Source organism: Paroedura picta, chromosome 5, assembly GCF_049243985.1.
Source record: "Paroedura picta isolate Pp20150507F chromosome 5, Ppicta_v3.0, whole genome shotgun sequence".
NCBI classification, from domain to species: domain Eukaryota; kingdom Metazoa; phylum Chordata; class Lepidosauria; order Squamata; family Gekkonidae; genus Paroedura; species Paroedura picta.
This window is the reverse complement of record NC_135373.1, coordinates 53,436,014-53,456,986: the sequence shown is the minus strand read 5'-3', so window position 1 is coordinate 53,456,986 and position 20,973 is coordinate 53,436,014. Positions and strand designations below refer to the sequence as shown.

Sequence of the window (20,973 nt, the reverse complement as noted above, 5' to 3'; positions counted from 1 at the left end):
TTCTCACACAGTGGCTAACCAGTTAATCTGGAGGGCCAACAACAGGGCATAGATGCTGAGACCTACCCTTGATGGTTCCTCCTGGCACTGGGATTCAGAGGTCTCTTAGCCTTTGGTAGCCATTGTTGGGCATTTTCTCTGTGTTCGTATCTTTGTCTTGAGCCAATTTCCCAACAACTTTGTTGGGTCCCTTTGTTGGGTCTACAAACTCCTAGTCTACAAACTCCTAGTTTGTAGAAAAATATAGGAACTTTAAGGGCGGGGGATGTTTAAAAAATACAAAATACCATCAGTGGTTTCCTGGCAGGTGGGGTGTTTAGCAAGGACTGAAATCATGTAGGACTCCTTAGGTTCAATTCTGCCCTCTGTACAAGAAGCCAGATTGGGGGGGGGGGGATCTTGTTTGGGGCTTAGAAAGGAGGGAGGTGAGCTGGGTATGATCTGACTGATTGTAAAGGTGACAAAGGTGGTTTGTGGTGCTGCGAAGATTTCCAGAAAGAAGATAGGAGAAGGGTATTCTCAGGGTAGTCTTGACTGCTATAGCCTTTCCTGGCTGCTCCCAGATCGTGCCATTGGGGCAGTCTGGAATGTGGCCGTGAGTACCTGTCTTTCTCTGGCAAAACGCTTACTGTGGCAGAATATTGTGTGCTAAGGGCACCCAGGTCAATCACTGAGAGGCCATGATTAATAACCGATAGCTTGGTCCCAAGTACCTTCTCCAGGATGGTGATTTTAAATGTGTTAAGATTAGGCACAGTCCTTTCTCCACTGGCTATCCTGTCTTAGTTGGGGTGCTGGCCAGAAATTGTGTCTAGTGGCCCATGAAAAGAGACAGAAGAGGAGCTGGCCCTGTGTCCCAAAGGCGCTGGGGAAGGAACATGAGGAAGAGGTCATTTGTATCCTCCAGGGCTGCACATTGACGGTGGTCTAGCATTGTGATTTTACCAGTTTTCTTTTTGCCCCATATTTGATCCATGAAAAGGAGCAGTCTTGATGCCGGAACAGAAGATATATCAAATTCAGAAATGATGTCAGGACACTGATCTATGGTTTGTTCTCATTTAGGTCTGAGTATGAGCACAGCTGAAGAAGAGTCTGACACAGTGACAGTAGAAACCGTGAATTCTGTGACTTTGACCCAGGACACTGAAGGGAATCTTATACTTCACTGCCCCCAAGATGGTATAGACAGATGTTGTTCATATTATTCCAGATTTTGGTTCACTAACCATCGGAGTCAAATGAGAGCTGAGTAGAGTACTTTGAGCAACACAGGCTTTATCACAGGATTCTTACTCTAGATTACAGAAGTAGTCAAACTGCGGCCCTCCAGAAGTCCATGGACTACAATTCCCATGAGCCCCTGTAGTCCATGGACATCTGAAGGGCTGCAGTTTGACTACACCTGCTCTAGAAGATCAATAGATTTGAGACTGTCCTAGGGAATGTCCAGTTCTGCAGAAACGTTGGGGTTCCTTCAATGAGATGATTGGCAACAACGAACCTGCCTGCCTGGCGTTACTGTTCATGCCACAGCAGGAAAGTGTTGGGGATCTCCTTTATGCGGAACAATTATGATACCGAACAGCTAGGCAAGGGAGCTAAGCATGTCTTAAGAATATGTCCTGGGTTCTTGGGACTGTCAAATCCATGTAGGAAGAACTGTCTGACGAAAGAGCTGCTGAGGGGAGGTATTCTGCTGAAATGGTTTCTGAACTCTTCACAAGCTTTTTAGCCAGATCCTTGCTGTATCCCATGGCCATGTCTTCAAGGTTTCCACCTGGTGCTTGTTTGCTATCCAGTATTAGCATTATCTGTATATAGTGTTGTATTTCATACAATGGAGTAATAAATCAGTAATATTTATTTTAAACTAATCTGTTCCTTACTTGCTTAAAGTACATAAGTAATAGGTTCTCCAGGATCAGTGATTAAGGACAGTATTTTATTCACATTGAAATGGGCTTGTAATAATGAGCTACATTTTGTTACAGTGAGACTGTAAACAGTCTCCCCCCCTCCCCCAACTGCCGTTGCTTCAGATATCAATGTTAGCTGGATTGTAATCACTTAGACTGTTTATGCACTGGGCACTTCACTGCCCCAGCTCTCATGCAGGAACACAAATAGGGAGCAGATTAGGTGCACTGGGCCAAATGCTCCCCCGTGTGGATGCAGGAAGAGGTGGGGCAACCTGCCACAACTAAAACCCCAGCCTGTAGCTCAGCATGAAACCTCCAGTGCATAAACGGTCTTAGTCAGTAAGCTTTCCATTGGGCTTCTGGTTGCATTATTGTGGGAGGCACTTGAGTGAATATGTTTAATATGCAGAAAGGGTGCAAGCAGTGGGGAAAAGGCTGAGTGGTCATTTGTTTCCGGGTGTCATCTGCAACATCTTTCTCTCTCTCACGATCTGTCTACAGAGACAGATGGAGTAGATTCCGAAGACAGCCTCGAGCCTGCACCCAAAAGGCTCTGCTTATCATCTGAAGATGACCAGAGTATGGATGATACCAGTCCGTGCATTTCTGTTGTTGCTGTCCCATGTAAGTTTGTCACTATTAATGGAAGGGCCCTGTCTCACGCTGGGAGCAAGATCCTGAGGGAACTAAGGATTGTGAGAAGGGAACAGAGGCATCATACGAGGCCAGTAAGGAAGAAGTGTCAGAGCAGTTTCCAGGTAGGGGGAGGTGACATTGGGTAAGGCAAAGCAAGGGAATGATGAGTCCATGACATTGCAGATTACACAACTGCAAAAAGTCCTGTTGGCTGGAGAGGGGCCTTAGGTGTCCCATGTTCTGTTTCATCCTGTTCATTCTCCTGTAAACAGTTCTGACCTGATTAAAAAGAGGCAGGAAAGGGAATAGTTCTGTCAAACAGCCAAAGATAAAGTGGAAGGTCTTAGTTTCAGGAGTTTTACCTGTGAGGGGAATCCCTTGCTCCCTATCCCACAGGGTGAAGGTCTTCAAGGCCATACTCTTACTAGAGCCCTGGATCACTATTCCCCTGCCTGAGAAAAGGTTATCATGTGGAAAATATATAAAAGGGTGCCTGAAGGTGTTCCCCTGAACCTTTTACCACGTGGTGAAATTTCAGAAGGAAACATATTGGGGACCTTGCTAGCTTTGGGATAGGACCTTGGGAGGCCAGATACTACAAGGTGACAAAATTTTGAGGGAGGGAGAAAAGCAGATTTTAGATCTGGTCTTGACAGCATTTGATGTGAGATGCTGTACATGTTTGGCCTTTTGAATTGGTGCTAATCTCAGTTCATAAATCTTGAATTTTGCACTAAATCCTTGTCTTAAAAGTTTCCTCACTCAGCTTTTTAAATATTTTGTAACATCTAGCCTGATGAAGAATTGTAGTGAGCTTGAAAGCTCGCACACTATTCTGTGTCATTTTAGTTGAGTCTAACAAAAGCTATTATATAGATTTTGTTTTGGATTCTGCATGGGCTGGTACAGCAAGTTGCTGGGATTTTTAAAAAGTGTAACACTCATGACTAAGAAAAAGATATTAATCTTATACTTCTCTGTGTTTTGAAGTTTCTGAAAGTGATCAGAGCTTCGAGGTGACCATGACTGCTACCACTGAGGTGGCTGATAACGATTTGAATGAGGGAACTGTTACTCAGATCCAGGTACAATATCACTTCCAAGTAATTTTGCAAGAGTCTGAGCAAATGCTTCCCATGTTCTCAACTATGTTTTGAAGATAAGGTCATGAATGAGTTTGTTAGCATAGAACCCTTCAATAATAATGCCCTTGAGGTTATATTTTTTTCTAGTTGTTCAATCAACTGTTAGACATACCTTAAAATATTCTGAAACAAAGCAGATGGTTCTGTATCTTCCTGTTGTATGTATATTTTTTCCTGGAAAAGCTTTTAACAGTTGATGTGGGGAACACATTTTGCGGTGATTGGTAGGAGCACTGTATGTGTGGCACCTGTGGTACAGCATTTACTGTATGCTGTTTACGTGTAGCTCTCTCTCTTCGCTTTCGTGGAGGGAAGAGCTCAGAGCATGCAAAATACACATTTGCTGCAGTCTTGTTGAAATGAGCATCCCTCAGTTAAAATTGCAAGCGGATCCTCAACTATCTTGCCTCCTGCAAAGTTTTCCTCTGAGATCCCTTTATGAGTACTCTCCATAGTGTTGTGAGGTGTTGTGTGTTATGCTGCCTCTTTGGCTTCCTTATTTTCACTTCCACCAAAGGCTCGCAACTTAGAATTCTTAGTTGGACCCAACAAACAGGATGGCTTAGTTGTATGTTGGTAGAATGAAAAGTCAGCACATGGGGGTGGCTCTAAGATAAAAAGGGATGCTTTACTCTTGTGGCACAGAGTGGTAAGGCAGCAGTCATGCAGTCTGAAAGCTTTGCCCATGAGGGTGGGAGTTCGATCCCAGCAGCCGGCTCAGGGTTGACTCATCCTTCCATCCTTCCGAGGTCGGTAAAATGAGTACCAAGCTTGCTGGGGGGTAAATGGTAATGACTAGGGAAGGCACTGGCAAACCACCCCGTATTGAGTCTGCCATGAAAACGCTAGAGGGCGTCACCCCAAGGGTCAGACATGACTCAGTGCTTGCACAGGGGATACCTTTACTTTTACTCTAAAATAGTTTTTCTTAAACATAGACTTATTATCTCACTTGGCACCTATACAAATTCCACACAGCTGAATTTCCCAACTTGCCACCCAGGCTAATAACTTCCATATAGACTTATTTTTTTCACTTGATGTTTAGTCTCATAGCAATCCAAGCTAATAACTTCCACACAACATAGGTTTCTCTCACACTCTATAGCATCTCCTTCAAGCTTCTTCCTCTATACACACACACAGTCTTTCTCTGAACCACCCAGTCAACTCTGCCCCTGAAGGAATAGCTACCATCCAATCTTAAGGCACTTCACTCACCCACCGAGTCCTGCTCTTCCTTATCTTTCAGGTCTACATTTTACATCACAGCAATGTACATGAAAACATAGAGATAAAATGTATATATAGCTAAATACCACACCAGCCTTTTCACATTTTGTTATGAATACTAATCGTGCAAGGCTCATGTAAGGGCCCTGACATAGTATTGGTCTATTAAAAAGCATGGCATTATTAGGTGGCTCCAACTAAGAAAATCGCTTTTGTGTTCCTGTTTCCTGAAGTCATAGATATCATTCTGATCCAAGTCCAGATAGTCACTGGGGTACTGACTGCAGCCATTTGCTTGTTCATGCTTGTTAAGTTTTGCTTGTTAGTCGATATCCAATTGGAGACTCCCATCTCCATTTCTTTCTCCCAGATTCTCCAGAATGAACAACTGGATGAGATCTCTTCTTTAAGCAATGAAGAAGTCTCAGCAGTTAGTCAGGCTTGGTTTACAACCAAAGAAGATAAAGATTCTCTCACAAACAAAGGTAAGCTGGCATATGTTTCTCCCTAGGTGTACACTTTATTATTTGAGAATAAGGGAGACCTTTTCATCCATGAGTGCTAAAAGAGTGATTTTATTGTGTGAGTTATGTAGGGAGCAATCCTAATCAGGTCTTCTCAGAAGTAAATCTTATGTTTTTCAGTGGCATTTATTTCCAGGAAACTGTCTTTAGGATTGCTGGCATAGTGAAGGCATTGGGGAGATAATAAGGCCACAAGTGATTCAGGACCATAAATGTAATCTATTGTCTATTATATTGCATTGCCCCAATTAAGCCCTTAATATTTCTTGTCTTGGTTGATCAGGAAAGTTTGATGTCATAGCTGATTGGGGGGGAGTATCGTTTGTATGACAGTTTCTTCTCTGCTTTTTAAGGCCATAAATGGAAGCAGGGAATGTGGTCGAAGGAAGAAATCGACATTTTGATGAGTAACATTGAGCGTTACTTAAAGGTCTGTGTGATGCAGTCAATTGACCTGCTGGTTTTAGTGGTCAGTCTCTTCTGTATTAACATGTTTTAATTTTCTTAGCAAAATGTGTAAAACAGTTCTGCCTTTGACCAGTCTTCAGTGCCTTTGAAATAGAGTTTAAAAAATAGCATGTACTTACTATAGGCAACAAGTATTTGTGGGGTGTGACTTTCCCTGCTCCACCTTTGTGCTGTAGTTTCACAATTTCCCCAAAGGCTGCACACTGAAGGTCAGAGATTTGGGAGCAGGACAGATGTCGTATGCAGCAGGCAGGGAGAACTAGCAGAAAACCTCTTCCCCTTGCACAAGTGGAAGTTCTCTACTCTTCACACAATGTCATATTTGGACCGAGCATTTATTTGCAATGTGATTCATTTCCCATCATGATTCTAGGTGCCTTATTCTAAAGTCATCATATTTAAAATTATACTTACACTTAATTATACAGTCCTGAGATACTTACCTGGAAGTAAAACCTATGGAGTAAGTGTTACAAGCTACCTTTTTTGTTAAAAAATAACTCTTGTAAATATTTTTCTATGTATTGATATATTTTTAAAAGTTTAATGCCACTTTTCCTCCCAATACAGTGTCCTTACGGCACATAGAAACAAATTATATAATGTAGATAAATAGGTAAACTTTTACCTTGATTGAAGGAATATTTTGCTTCCATTTGCTAGCCCTCCACACCTGAGACCTGGCTTCTGTGCTCTCTGTTGCATTTTTCCACACACAAAAAAGAAAACCAGGGCTGTCAAAGACACATGGAAACTAGTATTTTTGTTTTGTCCGTGCTGATACCCCTCCATCCCAAGTCCATTACAACTTGATAGAAAGCTTAATAGAAACCTTACCAGTATTTACAATATCACCAAGATGAGGTTCATCCACTATGATGTGGAAAGAAAGTATCTACTGTGTTGTGGAAAAGCCAGAGGAAGCATTGTAGGGTACACTTTGTGCAAAGGTGCATGCCAAGCAGAAGTCCCAGCTTGGGTGGGGCTTTATGCTGTTGCATAGATGGTTAATAACACTGCTTAGCTTAATAGAGAATCATGCATGGATCTCTTCATGTTGGTTAAGGGAATAATTGAATTATAAAGATATGAATGGATTCTAAGGCTCTTTATGAGCTATGACTCAGTGGCAGAGCATCTGCTTGGCATGCAGAAAGTCCCAGGATCAATGGCCTGATTCAGAATTAAGCCGTTTCATGATATCCTGTATCCAGAATGTTTGAGTTACCATGAATGTAGCTTTCCTTGAAAGCCTCCAGGAAAAGCTGTTCAACAAACCATGTTAAGTAGTCCTTGCTCCTTCCTTCCTATTGAAGATGCATACAGCTGCTATAAATCAGCATTTTAAAGTTTACATTCCACTTCTAAGTTTGGAATCTCTTTACATTCATTTTGCTGTTCTCCAGTTTATTGGCTTAAAAAATTATTACTATCAAGCTCTCAGTACTTGACCATAATCACACATTTTAGTATATTTCAATATCAATAAGTGATATTAAAAAGTGGCAAAAAGTATGGAATCTTATTGCTTCACAGCGGATTTACAGACAAAAGCCACATAAATTGAAACCTTTTATTAAGACTAACCCAAGTAAGCTAGCACGGTGGACTACATGTCCTTTCTTTTATAGGCTAAATTCTGATACTGCCAAAATAATCTTCCCTCCTCCCAAATATTTACTCGGCTCAGTGATACTGTTGTCCACAGTTGTTTTCCTTAACAATTTGGTGGGGGACATGCAGCTTTTGTTATACTTTTTGTGGAACTTTGTAACAGTGGATTGATCAACTGATTTTTTAAAAGTTGGGAAACTTAAAATGTCATCCAAATCTTAATGTGCCTAGGCACGTGGAATAAAAGATGCCACAGAAATCATCTTTGAGATGTCAAAAGATGAAAGGAAAGATTTCTACAGGACCATTGCGTGGGGTCTGAATCGGCCTCTCTTTGCTGTTTATAGACGAGTCCTCCGTATGTACGATGACCGGAACCACGTTGGCAAGTATGAAAACCTTGTAACATTTGCCCCAAGCAGTTGGGTTAACGCTACAAGTGGCTTTCTGTTGCTCTGAACTAATTCCATGATTGGGCAACCTGAAGAGTCAAAGCAGAAGACAATATATGTATATGTAGTATAGGCGAGGAAAACACACCTTGATTCAAGATGATGACTTTATGATAGTTAGTGATGTCATGCTTAGAAATCCTCTGCAGTAGTTAGTTGCAGGATCACCCAGGAGAGAATCTCAGTTAATATTTGGAGATGAAGGCAGCTTCCTGTTGGGTAAGTAGGTAGGTGCCAATGCAGCCCATGGCACTGATTCCACTGAGGAATAAATGGTCGGCTTTCCTGGGACTCAGCCCCACTTGCGTAAGGTTGTGAATACACCTGTTTGGGATTGCTCTTTAGAGCTTTTGGACTGTAAGCTCTACTTGTAGTCTGCTCACAGGATGGAGCTTATTACCCAACCATCACCACTGCATGTGGGGCATCATGTGGTGTGTACCCATGTATGGCTCTGTCTGTATTTCCTGCCCACATGTCCCACCCTCCACTTTTTGGGTGACAGGTAGCTTGCCTGTGAGAGCTCTATGGGTCAGTGCACAAGCCCAAATCACCATATGTGGACATGTTGTATGTCCATCCCTGCATTTCAAGATGGGCTCTTTTGGCATTCTTTCTCATATTCAGAGAAATTCATTCTTGGTAGGCTCTTTCTTCCAGCAGTAGGTGATGTTATTGCTCTGCTCTGTTCCTAAAACCTATCCAAGCAGTTTCTTGCAGTCTTCCTTTTTGCTTATGATACTTCTCAAAGTAGCAATGAGATTAATGCGCCCCAAGCAATGTTGATGTGTGTGTCCCACTTCACTGAATGTACTAGGCTGCTTGTAGTAGCCTAGCTGCCTCTTCTGCTCTTGCTCTGCTCATAGGCAACAATGGTAGTTCTTCTTCTTCTTCTTCTTCTTTTCCTTCTTCTCCTCCTCCCCCCCCCCACCCCCAGGCTGCTCTGAACAGGGACATGCTTGTGCCCCTTTTGTCTCCCCTTTACGATGACCCATTACCATGTGGTGTGGCTGATTTGCCAGTACAATATATTGTATATTGTACTGGGAGGCTTCCTTGATTCTGAAACTTGTTATTTTAATATTATTGTAAATATTAGCATATTATCATGCCATAGGGGTGGACTGCATACACTGCTGATTGAGGGATGGGAGATCTTAAAAGACAAAATGAATGATATACATTGTGTCAATTAACATGCTCATTGTATGTTTCACAGATACACACCTGAAGAAATTGAAAAACTGAAGGAGTGAGTTTTATTTTCCATTAAATTCTGTAAGCAGTTCAGAGGAGTCTTCGGATGCCTTTCTAGAAACTTGTTTCAGTTTTTGGCTGACAAATGGAGGCCCATTAATTTAATCTGGGCATGGAATCTCTTGTTCCTCCCTCTCCCTCCATCCCCCCCCCCCACTGCCACTCGAGCTACTCCTGCTGGCTGGCTACTCTGCCTATTCCCTCCTTAATAAAAGGGGCAGCAGCTGAGATGGGGAAGGGGGCCAAGTGAGGGCATGCCTCTGCTTCAGAACGGCTTCAAAAACTCCAGCACTCTTTGTGGTGGGTGTTTATTATCTTTGGCGCTATGAGAAGAGGTGCTCTGTACTCACCTATCACTGTAATGGTTTATACTTGGAAAAAAGATTCGCCTCTGGAATGCTTCAGCAAGCAAGGAGTGGGAGCCTTCCAGCTTTTGATTCTGAGCCACACCCCATGGGTGGAACTGCTAGTGTCACACCAAGGAAGTGCTCCAGAGCTTACAGTGACCACATAGGCCTTTTCTGTGTAGCACAATGTATAATACAGTTGGTTGGATTCAGACTAAACCTATAAGTTCCACCAATTCCTCTTGCTACAGACCCCCTTATGTCATTCCTTGCTGTCCCCAGGAGCAGCACTCCTTGTGGAGATCGGGGGGGGGGGGGTACATTGGAAAGGGGAGGCAGGAAGATTCCATTCTGCCATTGGAATTTTTTTTTGAAGAAGTAGATTCAGAGATGGAACTTTTTGATATTGCAGATTCTCATATGTTCCTCTATACTTTGTGACCTCATAACATTTATGATAATTCACAGGGAATGGTAATTACTCTAGCCTCATTTACCTATTATAGGTTGGAACACATACAGCCAGCATGTATAGGCATGCTCCTTCTTGTAAGAAACAGCCAAAGAATATTCACTACCCAAATTAAACTGGGGACGTGTAGCTGGATATAGGCTTGGTATAAGTCACATTCAGCTGTATGTGTGTTTAACATGAGAACACATAGGAAGTACAATCAACTGTACACATTTTGTATATGTGTTCCCTGTAACTTGTGAAAGGGGCTTCTGAAAGATTGCAGCCCAATGAACTAAACCTATACTGTTTGGCATGAAATCTTCACTAAGCGTACAGTTTTGGAATGGTGTCTGGACTTCATATATTCACTTTTACCCATGAAGAAACTTCTGTTGCCTCTGACTGACAAGAAATTGGGACCCAGTGCTCATATCCTTTTCCCTATTAGGCTAAGGATTAAGCATGGCAACGACTGGGCAACCATAGGAGCTGCCCTTGGCAGAAGTGCTTCTTCCGTGAAAGACCGATGCAGGCTGATGAAAGATACCTGCAACACAGGTACACATGCTGATATAGACAGGTAAAATCTAGTTAAGTTTGTAAACATTGCGCACAGTTTCAGGGAAGTAGCTTGGGATTGTTTTTAAAATATATTTTCTCTACTGAAAAAATTCTGGTGTTAGACTAGAGAGCTTTCTGTGTGACGCCATTGGATGTTTATCGTTAGGATGGGCTTGGAAGGCAGAAAGAAGCCCTTTGTGTTGCAAGTATTCCTTTCAGCAGTGTCCAGAATTAATGCTGCACACACCAGCTTTTATCTGTATACTTTAGTTGACTGAAAGGGCAAAAGTATTTGTTCATCTTCAGTGTCTTTTGTGGAGAAGTCCTTGCTTGGTATCTCCAAATCAACTTTAAGTCCATGTTGTCTTTGTAGTATGGCTTGTACTATAAAACCTCTCCCTCCCATCTTGTTGTACCTGGGTGCACTTGAGAATTCTGAGAACAGATTTGAGAACAGATAGTGAGTGCAACAACAATAAGGCTGCCATGGGGAATGGATCCAATCTCAAAACATTGGGAGCTTCCACTGAATAATAGGTTCAAAGCCAAGTATCTCCTTTTGGTGGAGGCAGCTGTTTCCAAATGGGTGCTCTTGCAGACACAAGGGTGATCCATCCCTACTGTAATTTCGTCTGCAAACTGGGTCCAACAGTATCCAACAGGCTATAAACAGATTTTTTAAGCATATGTATTTTGGTATTAGCTGTGCAACTTTACTTCTTCTCACATTGTTAAAAGAACTTTATGCATGCTGGTGAATGAACAGTTGGCTGCATTTTCAGTTGTGGCCATAACATGAGGGATCTTTAATGTTTGCCAGATGTGTGTTCTTATATCTGACTTTTAAAAACTCTAAACAAGTTTAGAACATTTTGAACAGTTGAAGGTGTGAGTGAGATGCCAGAATCATAAATAAATAAATAAAAAGAGAGACAAACCGGGTATGCCCACCAGATCACCATCTCACATCTTTGCACCCAGATCTTGCTGGCTCCCGTTTTTCTCTTTTCTGGGGCTTGTGTTGTTACCTGCTCTTTTCTGATTTCAGGAAAGTGGACAGAAGAAGAAGAAAAGAGGCTGGCCGAAGTGGTCCATGAATTAACCAGCACAGAACCTGGGGATATCGTCACGCAAGGTGTGTCTTGGGCTGCTGTGGCAGAGCGCGTTGGAACCAGGTCTGAAAAGCAGTGCCGCTCCAAGTGGCTGAACTACTTGAACTGGAAGCAGAGTGGAGGCACGGAATGGACCAAGGAAGATGAAATCAACCTTATCCTGAGGTTTGTTTGGGCAGCTTGTCCTGAAAGGATTGGTATAGGGAAGGGAGCGATGCAAAGGGAAAATTTCGTCAGGGTCCCTTATTTGTACTTTGGAGAAAGCATAACCAACAATGACTGCTATGTTGTCATTCTCGGATATTTCACAGGAACACACTTTTTATGTCTCAGTTATTATTCTTATTTTTTCTACTAACATTTTCATTTTAAAGAACAAGATAATAATGTTAAAGGGATGCAAAAGAAAAAGAGGGCTTATATGACAGATTATATATATAAAAAATGCTTATATTTTACTAGGTGTATGTAACAGAAAATATTTCTCTCCAACATCCCTTTCCATATAATCTTAAGACATTTTCTATAAGATACTGTGGTCCTTACTTCATACATTTAAAAAAAAAAACCTGTTCTGACCGAGCAGCGATATCAGGGCTCTCTCAGCCTCACCTACCCCACAGGGTGTCTGTTGTGGGGAGAGGAATGGGAAGGTGACTGTAAGCCACTTTGAGCCTCCTTCGGGTAGGGAAAAGCGGCATATAAGAACCAACTCTTCTTCTTTTTAAGATGGATTGCAACTCCATCTTGAGCAGGCACACTTCTTATTACTTGACTTGCTTCACTTTCCCCTGGACTGAGTTTCATCCTGTTGCCATCTGTCAACACCAGTTTAAGACATTCCTTGCTGCCACACTGAAGTGTCGGGACCCTTTGTGTCACCTGTCCACGCCATGGCCTCCTAATCCTGTCAAAGAGCTGCGGGATGCTGTCAGCTAGAAGTCGCTCGTGATAGCACCTGGTTTTGTGTTCTGTTTTTTTCTTTTCTGTATTTCTGAGAACAAGCCTCCTGTCTGCCATCTTCTCAAATGTGATGAAAATAAGCTGCTCTCAGCATCGGAACTGAGCTTCTCTCATATCTTTTTGTCTGTGTCATCCTGTCAGAATAGCAGAGCTAGAAGTGTCTGATGAAAATGATGTCAATTGGGATCTGCTGGCTGAAGGCTGGAGCAGTGTTCGCTCACCCCAGTGGCTTCGCAGTAAATGGTGGACAATCAAGAGACAGATCGCAAACCACAAAGAAGTCTCCTTTCCTGGTAAAGTGTTGACTATTCTATGCATTGTTCCCTTAACCTGTTTAGAAAATCTCTCTTGTTCTTCAAATCCTGAATAACTAAGGAGGTTGCAAACCCAAGGAAAGGGGGAAAGAAAATCTGGATTTATGAAATTTATGGCATTATTTCTAGAAAACGGAATATCCCTGTTATGTGAGTTGAATTTATTGTGTATGTGCATAGGCCATAACAACATAAAAGAGTAACAGTATAAAATGAATATAGAATATAAAATATAAAATACAAAGTTCAGATTAAAACAAAGATATGGGAGAATAAATTATTACAACAAGAAACTCATAGTTTAACAAAGCTGATACTCCTGTTTCTGAAACTCTTGCTTGCTTGGCCTGAAGCTTCCTAGCAGCTAGAGCAAAGAGTGCTAATCTATTACTTATGGAGGGATCTTCATCAGATAATAGAAGGGTTTTTCAAAATCTGGAGGAAGGAAAAGTTGCTAGGATCTTGTCTCGAAATTTGGTTTTGGGTTCTCTGAAAATTTGGCAGAATAATGTTGTATTCCTACTATATAGCTAGTTTAAAGCCTCTTGAGCTTGGGCTGTTCATCAACAGCAGCCTGCTTGCATCCGAGGCCTCCACCTTCTTATGAAAGGAGTTGTGTTCTGGAGGAGAGCACTGTCCGGCCTCATCAGGCCATGCTTCCCCACCTATCTGGAAACTGGGACAGGTCATGAACGGTGTGATATTTCTCACACATTCACCTTAACTGAAAACTGCATCAAGGAACATACGTTGAAATTAAACAAAATAATTTGACATCTTTCTGCAGAATAACTGCAGAAACTGTCGGCAGAACTTATGTCCTGGATGTATTATTCAAGGACATTGTTTGGGGATGGGGCAGAAACATTATAAATGCTCCACTGAGAATAAAGCCACTTAATTCCAAGTGTGCTTTTGGTTAAGGTGTAACCTGTGGAACGGTCTGCAGTTTGGGATAAGTGTCAGGCAAGAAAATAGAAATACTCTCCTTTAGCATTCAGCATTCAGAGTGCTTCATATCTGAACGAACATCTGTTGTTACAGTGGCTCCCCATATTTCAGCTGGTGGGGAGGAAGGGAATGGGCTACTTCTTGTCTGTTTTCCTTCCTTGCTTTCAGCAACATCTTTGCCCCCTCCCCTTCAGTTCTTATAAAAGGTCTGAAACAGCTTCATGAGAGTCAGAAAACCACCCTGGGGCACCAGCTTTCGGAGAATAAGTCTTTACCTGGGCTGCCCAACTCTCATCCTGGTTCTGGGGTTCAGCATGTTCAGATTCGAGTGGCTCGCTTGGACGAGAATTCCAGCAGCTCACCGAGCCCCATGACAGCTTTGCAGATCCCAGTCCAGATTACGCATGTCTGTAAGTAGTTGAAACTCACTGCTTTGACTTCCCAAGTTGGTTACTCTAAGTGGAAAAACTTGGCAGGTTTATGTATGTATACACTTCTTGTTTATCATGTATTTCTCATTAGATGCATTGTCACAAATATACACACAGCCAGCAGCAGGTCAAGCAAGCCAGGGATTCTATGCAGTAGTGGTGACAAGAATATAGGAGGTGCAACAGGCTTTTAAAGTAAAGGTAAAAGTATCCCGTGTGCAAGCACCGAGTCATGTCTGACCCTTGGTGTGATGCCCTCCAGCGTTTTCATAGCAGACTCAATACGGGGTAGTTTGGCAGTGCCTTCCCCAGTCATTACCGTTTACCCCCCAGCAAGCTGGGTACTCATTTTACTGACCTCGGAAGGATGGGAGGCTGAGTCAACCTTGAGCCGGCTGCTGGGATTTAACTCCCAGCCTCATGGGCAGAGCTTTCAGACTGCATGTCTGCTCCCTTACCACTCTGCACTACAAGAGGCTCTTAACAGGCTTGTAGAGACCTGGAATAAATAGAAAGTAGCTCACTGTCATCATGGCAACATGACTGTTATCTTTGGGTTCCTATGGGCAGTTGCTGTCCATATGGTCAGAGCAGGTTACATAGAACATCAATGTCGCCACCCAAGATCACCTGTTGAGCTTCATGGCTGAAGGCTGAACACCCCTACCTCTATGGTTTCTGTTGTATTCTGTTGAATTCTCTGGCTATGCGTGGAAATACAGGAAGGACACAGGACCCCTTCTGCCAAGGGAGTCGAGAAAATATACACCTCACCAACATGCACCTGTTCTGGAATTTGGTTGGGGAAGCAAGGAGATCCAACAGGGAGCATCCCGCCTCCTGATCACTGCACAAAAGACCCCAGAATGTTGAGCCCCTCACTTAGATCCAGGTCCCACTGACTGTGCTAGTCTTCCTTCAGCTTGTGGAATCCCTGAAGATGTTGAGCTCAATGACAGGAAAGTGGGATTCTGCCCATTGAAGAAGTAGAATTACTTTCTGTCAGGGGGACTGAGATCTCTCAGCTTCCTGACTGCTAACATGTTTTACCATCTGTTGGCAGTGAGAGTGAGGGCATTAGAGTGTTATGAGGAGCTGGAGGGAGAGTAGCATGTGATGGCTTTGTGTTCCAATACTGTATTTCCATGTTTTACTGCTTTCCTGGGGTGGCTTAGGGAATGGCAGCATACAATGAATAGACCCTGGTGGTTTCCACTCAGGTTTTAGAGTACCTCCCACTAGATCAGTGGTTCTCAACCTTCCTAATGCTGCTGATGGAGCGGCTGGCAGCCGAGCGCAGGTGACTGCAGGAAAAGCAGCAACAGTGGTAACGCCCCTCCCCCCCCCCCCCCCCCGGCCAAGCTGCTCACCCTGTCACTGCACTAGATCAAAGCCCTAGAGCCATCAACTGGAGGAGCAGTGTACATTGGGTATAATAGTTAAGTTCCCTCCAGTGACTCTGAAGGATGTCCCAAGAAAAGTCAAGTGGAGCCATTAAAAGGAATAGAACTGGAGTCAGAGACTTGGCAGGAAATCATGAGACCCAGTACTTGCATCAGGGCCATTAGATCTTCTGACACTGCCTGTCTGAGAGGAGCTACTGCTGCCCTGAGACTCAAGCAACATTTTTATTGGTGGGCAGTAGAGGATCGAGCAGAGTCAAACAATGGATGATGGCCTGTGAATGAGGATTGATTTCTGGTGAAACCAGGAACCTGTGGGTGTGGAGGACTTACAGGATGAGTGAAGGTCCTGTGATCTGCACAGTGTCCTGGATGTAAGAATATTATCCAGTTATGAAATAGAAGTATACATTTCATGACCCAAAACAGTCCACTGCTGAGGCCATAAACTTGGTGAAGATTCTTGGACGAGAGGAGAGGCCATTTATGCAAACAAGTGTACTATCTGGAGCTTGGATGCTTGGAAACCTGCAAATACAGATCTATAGAGGCCAAGAAGTCCACTATCAGGAGGGTTTCTACTATGAGTTGGAAGGTCTCTGTACCAATCTTCCCGTTGACATCTGAGGCCATTGTAGATCAAGGTGATCTCCAAGCATCTTGGTTCTTAAGCATAATGAATGGGATAGAGAACGTGCTGGAAAATATTCCTTCTCCAGAACTGATATCATGGCTTGGTTCTGCCACAGGTATATCTGGTGGTTTTGAGCATAAGTTGATGGTGCACTGGCCTGCGGGATCCTGGAAAGAAAGGAGAAACAGTAGGCGGCCAATGTGTGTTTTTAAGGTAGCTTAACCTGCATTTTTAATAAGCGAGGTGGGAAGGCTATGAAAGCTCATCCATGGAGAAAGGAGGAGGCACAACTCAAACAAGGTTCCCCACTGATAAAGAACAAGTGCTTCCCTCCGTTTGAGCACAGCCTCACCATCTGTGGTAGTTGATAGATATGTGGCATGCACTTGCAGAACAGAAGCTGTGTGGTATAATGGTCAATGTCAGACTGGGATCTGGGAGATGCAGATTTGAATCCTCACTCTGCCATGGAAACTTCATGGATGATCTGAGGCTGCTAACACTCTCTTGGCCTAACCCACCACACAGAGTTGTTGTGAGGAGAATGATGTTGTAAGCTGCTAAGGATGGGGGGGAAGTCAGGTATAGATAACAGAAATGCTTAAAATACTTCAAACTTTTAAAAATATCATCTACTTTATTGTCTACCACATGCCCTGCCTTAGTAACAACTCTTCATGTAATTATCATTTCTTCATGTACAAACGATTAACTGCCCCACTACATACTAGATGACCTGGAGTGCAACACCAGCCCTGCAGCACATATCACATCTCTGACTCATTCAGTACCTGCTCCTATCTATTTGTGTTCTCCTCTTAATTCCCCAGCTTCTGCCGATTCCCCGGTCACTTCTGTGGATTCAGACACTATAACGTTGAACAGTGGAACGCTACAGACCTTTGAGATTCTACCTGTAAGTACTGTAGAGCCTGCCTGGTGATGCCCAACTGATTTGTCCTTTTGCAGTTCAGGATCTTCTTAAGATGGTTTTATTGCAATCTAAGGAGAAATGTGACTCTACCAGCTACAGTAGTACACTGTGAAAGGTTATAAAAACTAGGACAATAAGCAACTTGGGAGACCTTTGAAAGCTATCAAAAAGGTAACAAAACTCTGTTATGGTTTTGCATCACTTACACTTGAGGAGCACCTGGTATGCAGAATTATTCCAGTCTTAACCTATTCAAAGCCATTCTACACAGGACTGGACTGTAAAGACACTCAGGTCCATTCCGCACAAGGATCAATGTGGCAAATTGCTTACAGAAAGAAATAATGGAATTTAAAATAGTGGAATTCGGTGTAACGCATACCTGCCTTTGTAGTGGAATCCAGTAGCATTTCAATAGTTTCCCACAGGTTTCCGGTCTCGCCAAAATTGCTAGAAAGGAAGCGATTTTTTCTGTGCTTTGTCCTACCCCTGGCCGTCAATCAAACGAGCAGCCAACGAGCGGTTGTTACCATGCTCCGGAAAAGCCCCTTTCCCTTTAAGAACAGGTTTAAAAAAAAAAGAAAAACACACGTTGCAATGAATATGCCTTGATTCCTTGATTCCTTGCTTCTTCCTAACGTAGAGACCCATCTAGCTGGCAGCTGGCCTGTGAGCTGCCGATTCATCGTTGCCACGCTCCCTCGAGTGAAAAAAAAATCCCCCCCCATGCACGGGCATGATTTTCGGCTGAAAATTAAGGGAACTTGCAAATGGGGCTGTGTTGTGCTTGGTGACTTAGGGGAGCTTTAAATCAGCTCTGTGGAGGGACTGCAGCCGGAGAAGCCTCGCTGGGTGAATGAAGGCTTGCCGGCTTGTTGCTCTCCGCTCGCTCCGAGAAAAAAAAATGGCGATCGCTTCGCCGGAAGTTCAAAGGAGAGAGCCAGGGGGAGGGACTTTGCTGAAACCGCAACAATGGTAATGCACAGAACTTTTTCGAAACTGTTGCAGATCGTTTGCAAGAGTGTAGCACTTTCCAGAGGGTGAATCCACTTTTGGGGATTTCCCTGGAAGCGCTACAATGAAGTGCTTTTCGCGGATCAGGAGTGTGGCAGATTGTGTGCGACGTTGTGCATAACTGCAAATTAGTAGCGTTTACAATTTGCCACACTCCTGCTACATTTAACTTGTGTGGAATGGGCCCCAGTTAATCCAAAGCTCCGCAACACTCTAAAAGTGAAAAGCACAAGTAGCATGAACTGACCTAGGCAGACATTATTAGCTGCAGGCCACCGACATAAGTTCATGAAATAAACAGAGTGTTTGTCTTCCAGGTGCCCAGGAGTCTTTGGTGGTTAGGTTAATACAGTTGCTCTTCCGGAACTGGTTTCTTTTGCTTATGGCTTTATAGCCCACCAGGTGGCTCCACAGGGTTAGAGTTTGGCCCGGTGTGTCCCATCTCTCAGAAAACACCAATACTTATCATTGAAGTCAGGATTAAAAATGTAAGCTAACAAACTATCTTTAAAAACATATAAAACGGCATAAAAATAACAGCTTAAATACCAGCAGCTATCATCCCTTAGTGCCTATAGGAATATTATCATTTATCATATGGCTGAGTTACACACAGGAAGCATTTAATAATGTAAAATATGAAACCAAGTAGATGCAGTGGATATGCAGACAGATTGGGCAATCCCCCGAGATGCTAATCTTCATAATTTTTGTCCACTCAGTTGCAGCTGGGGAGAACTGTCTCACATCTCCCCATAAAGCACATTGCTTGTGTTCCTGTGACATATGGAAAATAGTTTGGTGTTTGAGTTCTGATGCGGTGCCCCATTTAAGCCACAGGTCGGCACCATTGCCAATGCCTGTTCATATGCGCTCTGTCTTGAAGCTCACCTGGTGCCTACATCGCTTTCTTTTAGGTACAGGGAGAAAGGGCACATTGTCAGTGGGACAGTCATTATGACTCTTTAGGGATTAAAAAGATGGTATTGTGCTTCAGAAAGGAGATTCTGTTTGAGGCTGGCTTCCTTCTGCCCAAATCCATTGGTGACTAAGCTGCTTCCCCTGACCTCATTCTGCTATTTTCTTAGTCTTTCCACCTCCAGCCTACGGGGACGCCAGGCACTTACTTACTGCAAACAAGTTCCAGCCAGGGGCTGCCTTTGACGCTGACCACCAGCCCGACCGTGACTCTAACAGCTGGGGCTGCCCCAGCCTCCCCCGACCAGATAATAGTGCACGCCTTGTCCGTACGTATTTTGAAAGGGGGAAGCCATGAGGAAGGGGGGAGGGGCAGATTCAGACCTCACTGCAGATCGGCTGGAACCTTTCAAAATGGATTGACCTTGGAGCCATTCCTGTACAGTTTCCTCCCAGCAGTCAGAAGCATTGGGTAGTGGCTTGTTGCAAAATGGCTCAATGCCATCAGAAGTCAAAATTGAAAACCCTCCAATAAGCAAGAAAAACTGGGTTTAAAGCTGCTTGGCTGTGTTACAGATGTCTTGCAACAGCAGAATTGTAGCGTGGATAGAAATGTGAAGAGCTATATGCCAATGTGATACTTATGGAATTGAGTTAATTATTAAATATGAATAAATAGAATCACAGACCGTCACCATTATTGAGGAGGTAACCACTGAAGGTTTCCCTTTGAAAACTAGTACTGTACCTGGGAACTCGTTTCATGGTTACGTTTATGTGAATCGAATAAACCACTGAGAACAGAACAATTGGATTTCATAATAGAACATTATTGTGCAGCTTGTGGATTCAGGTTCTATTGACTATGACTTTTGGAGGAATCAACGGTTCTGTTTCGGATAATGCAGACCTCCAGATATTAGATCCCTGGGGTCAAATATCTCCTGTCTAGAAACAGGCATGTGAAAATTAAAAGCCCACTGTTCTTCCCACATAGCTGTAGCTATCTGGAAGTGAACTCAAGCCAGGATTATAATGTTATTGCCTAATTCTGCAACTGTTAACTAAATTATTAACGAATCCTGGCCATGTAACAAACCACAGCCCCTCAACACAGCCATGGTAGAGAATACAGAAGCAAAACTAAAATGGTGAGAATAGAAGCCTGTTACAGAGGCAAGCCTGGACCTAGGATCGTCCACATCCATGTTCATAACTTCCAATTAAATGGACGCATTGGGTTGAAACTTGGGTGCAAACAGGGACTGGTGGCTTTCCTCCCTCTTTATGACTGTTGTGATGGTGTGGTAAAATGCTTAGCTTGTCTCCTTTCACAACTGGTATAGTCAATCTGCCACAATCGTGCTGGTTCCATGGATGGTGTTCCATCATCCATTCCCCCTTGCTTTCATCTTTCTGGAGGCCAGAACTGCAGAACGTGTATGCAGGATAGAGCAGTAAGAAAACTCGCAGGAGAGCTTGCAGTGCAGCAGCAAAGCATGACATGCACAAGAAAGCGAGGGGCCCACTGAAGGCTTTCATTATCTTGGGGGAATTGCTAGGCAGCAGGAGGCAGCCCATAAGGCTTGCCAGCCCACTCATTCCCTTCCTTCTACTACTTTCCCACTGTGAGCGGGGTTTTAGCCACAGTTGATGCTACAGGCATATTAGTAACTGAAGAAG

General features: G+C 43.4%; 1 protein-coding gene across 6 annotated transcripts in view; it reads left to right on the top strand.

The window, feature by feature from the left end:
* Positions 1-20,973, top strand: part of DMTF1 (cyclin D binding myb like transcription factor 1) — a 33,477-nt gene that overhangs the window by 8,282 nt on the left and 4,222 nt on the right. For 3 of the 6 annotated variants that reach the window (XM_077338010.1, XM_077338008.1, XM_077338007.1), the window contains 13 exons: positions 1,066-1,182; positions 2,424-2,546; positions 3,549-3,643; positions 5,307-5,421; positions 5,814-5,890; positions 7,774-7,931; positions 9,214-9,246; positions 10,504-10,613; positions 11,665-11,893; positions 12,833-12,984; positions 14,151-14,366; positions 17,255-17,340; positions 19,461-19,619. In XM_077338010.1, the coding sequence (XP_077194125.1) occupies positions 1,074-1,182; positions 2,424-2,546; positions 3,549-3,643; positions 5,307-5,421; positions 5,814-5,890; positions 7,774-7,931; positions 9,214-9,246; positions 10,504-10,613; positions 11,665-11,893; positions 12,833-12,984; positions 14,151-14,366; positions 17,255-17,340; positions 19,461-19,619 (1,662 nt within the window). In that variant the 5' untranslated portion in view covers positions 1,066-1,073. Of the gene's footprint in view, positions 1-1,065; positions 1,183-2,423; positions 2,547-3,548; positions 3,644-5,306; positions 5,422-5,813; positions 5,891-7,773; positions 7,932-9,213; positions 9,247-10,503; positions 10,614-11,664; positions 11,894-12,832; positions 12,985-14,150; positions 14,367-17,254; positions 17,341-19,460; positions 19,620-20,973 lie in introns of those variants that run through there. The other 3 variants (XM_077338009.1, XM_077338011.1, XM_077338012.1) reach the window with 3 other exon arrangements.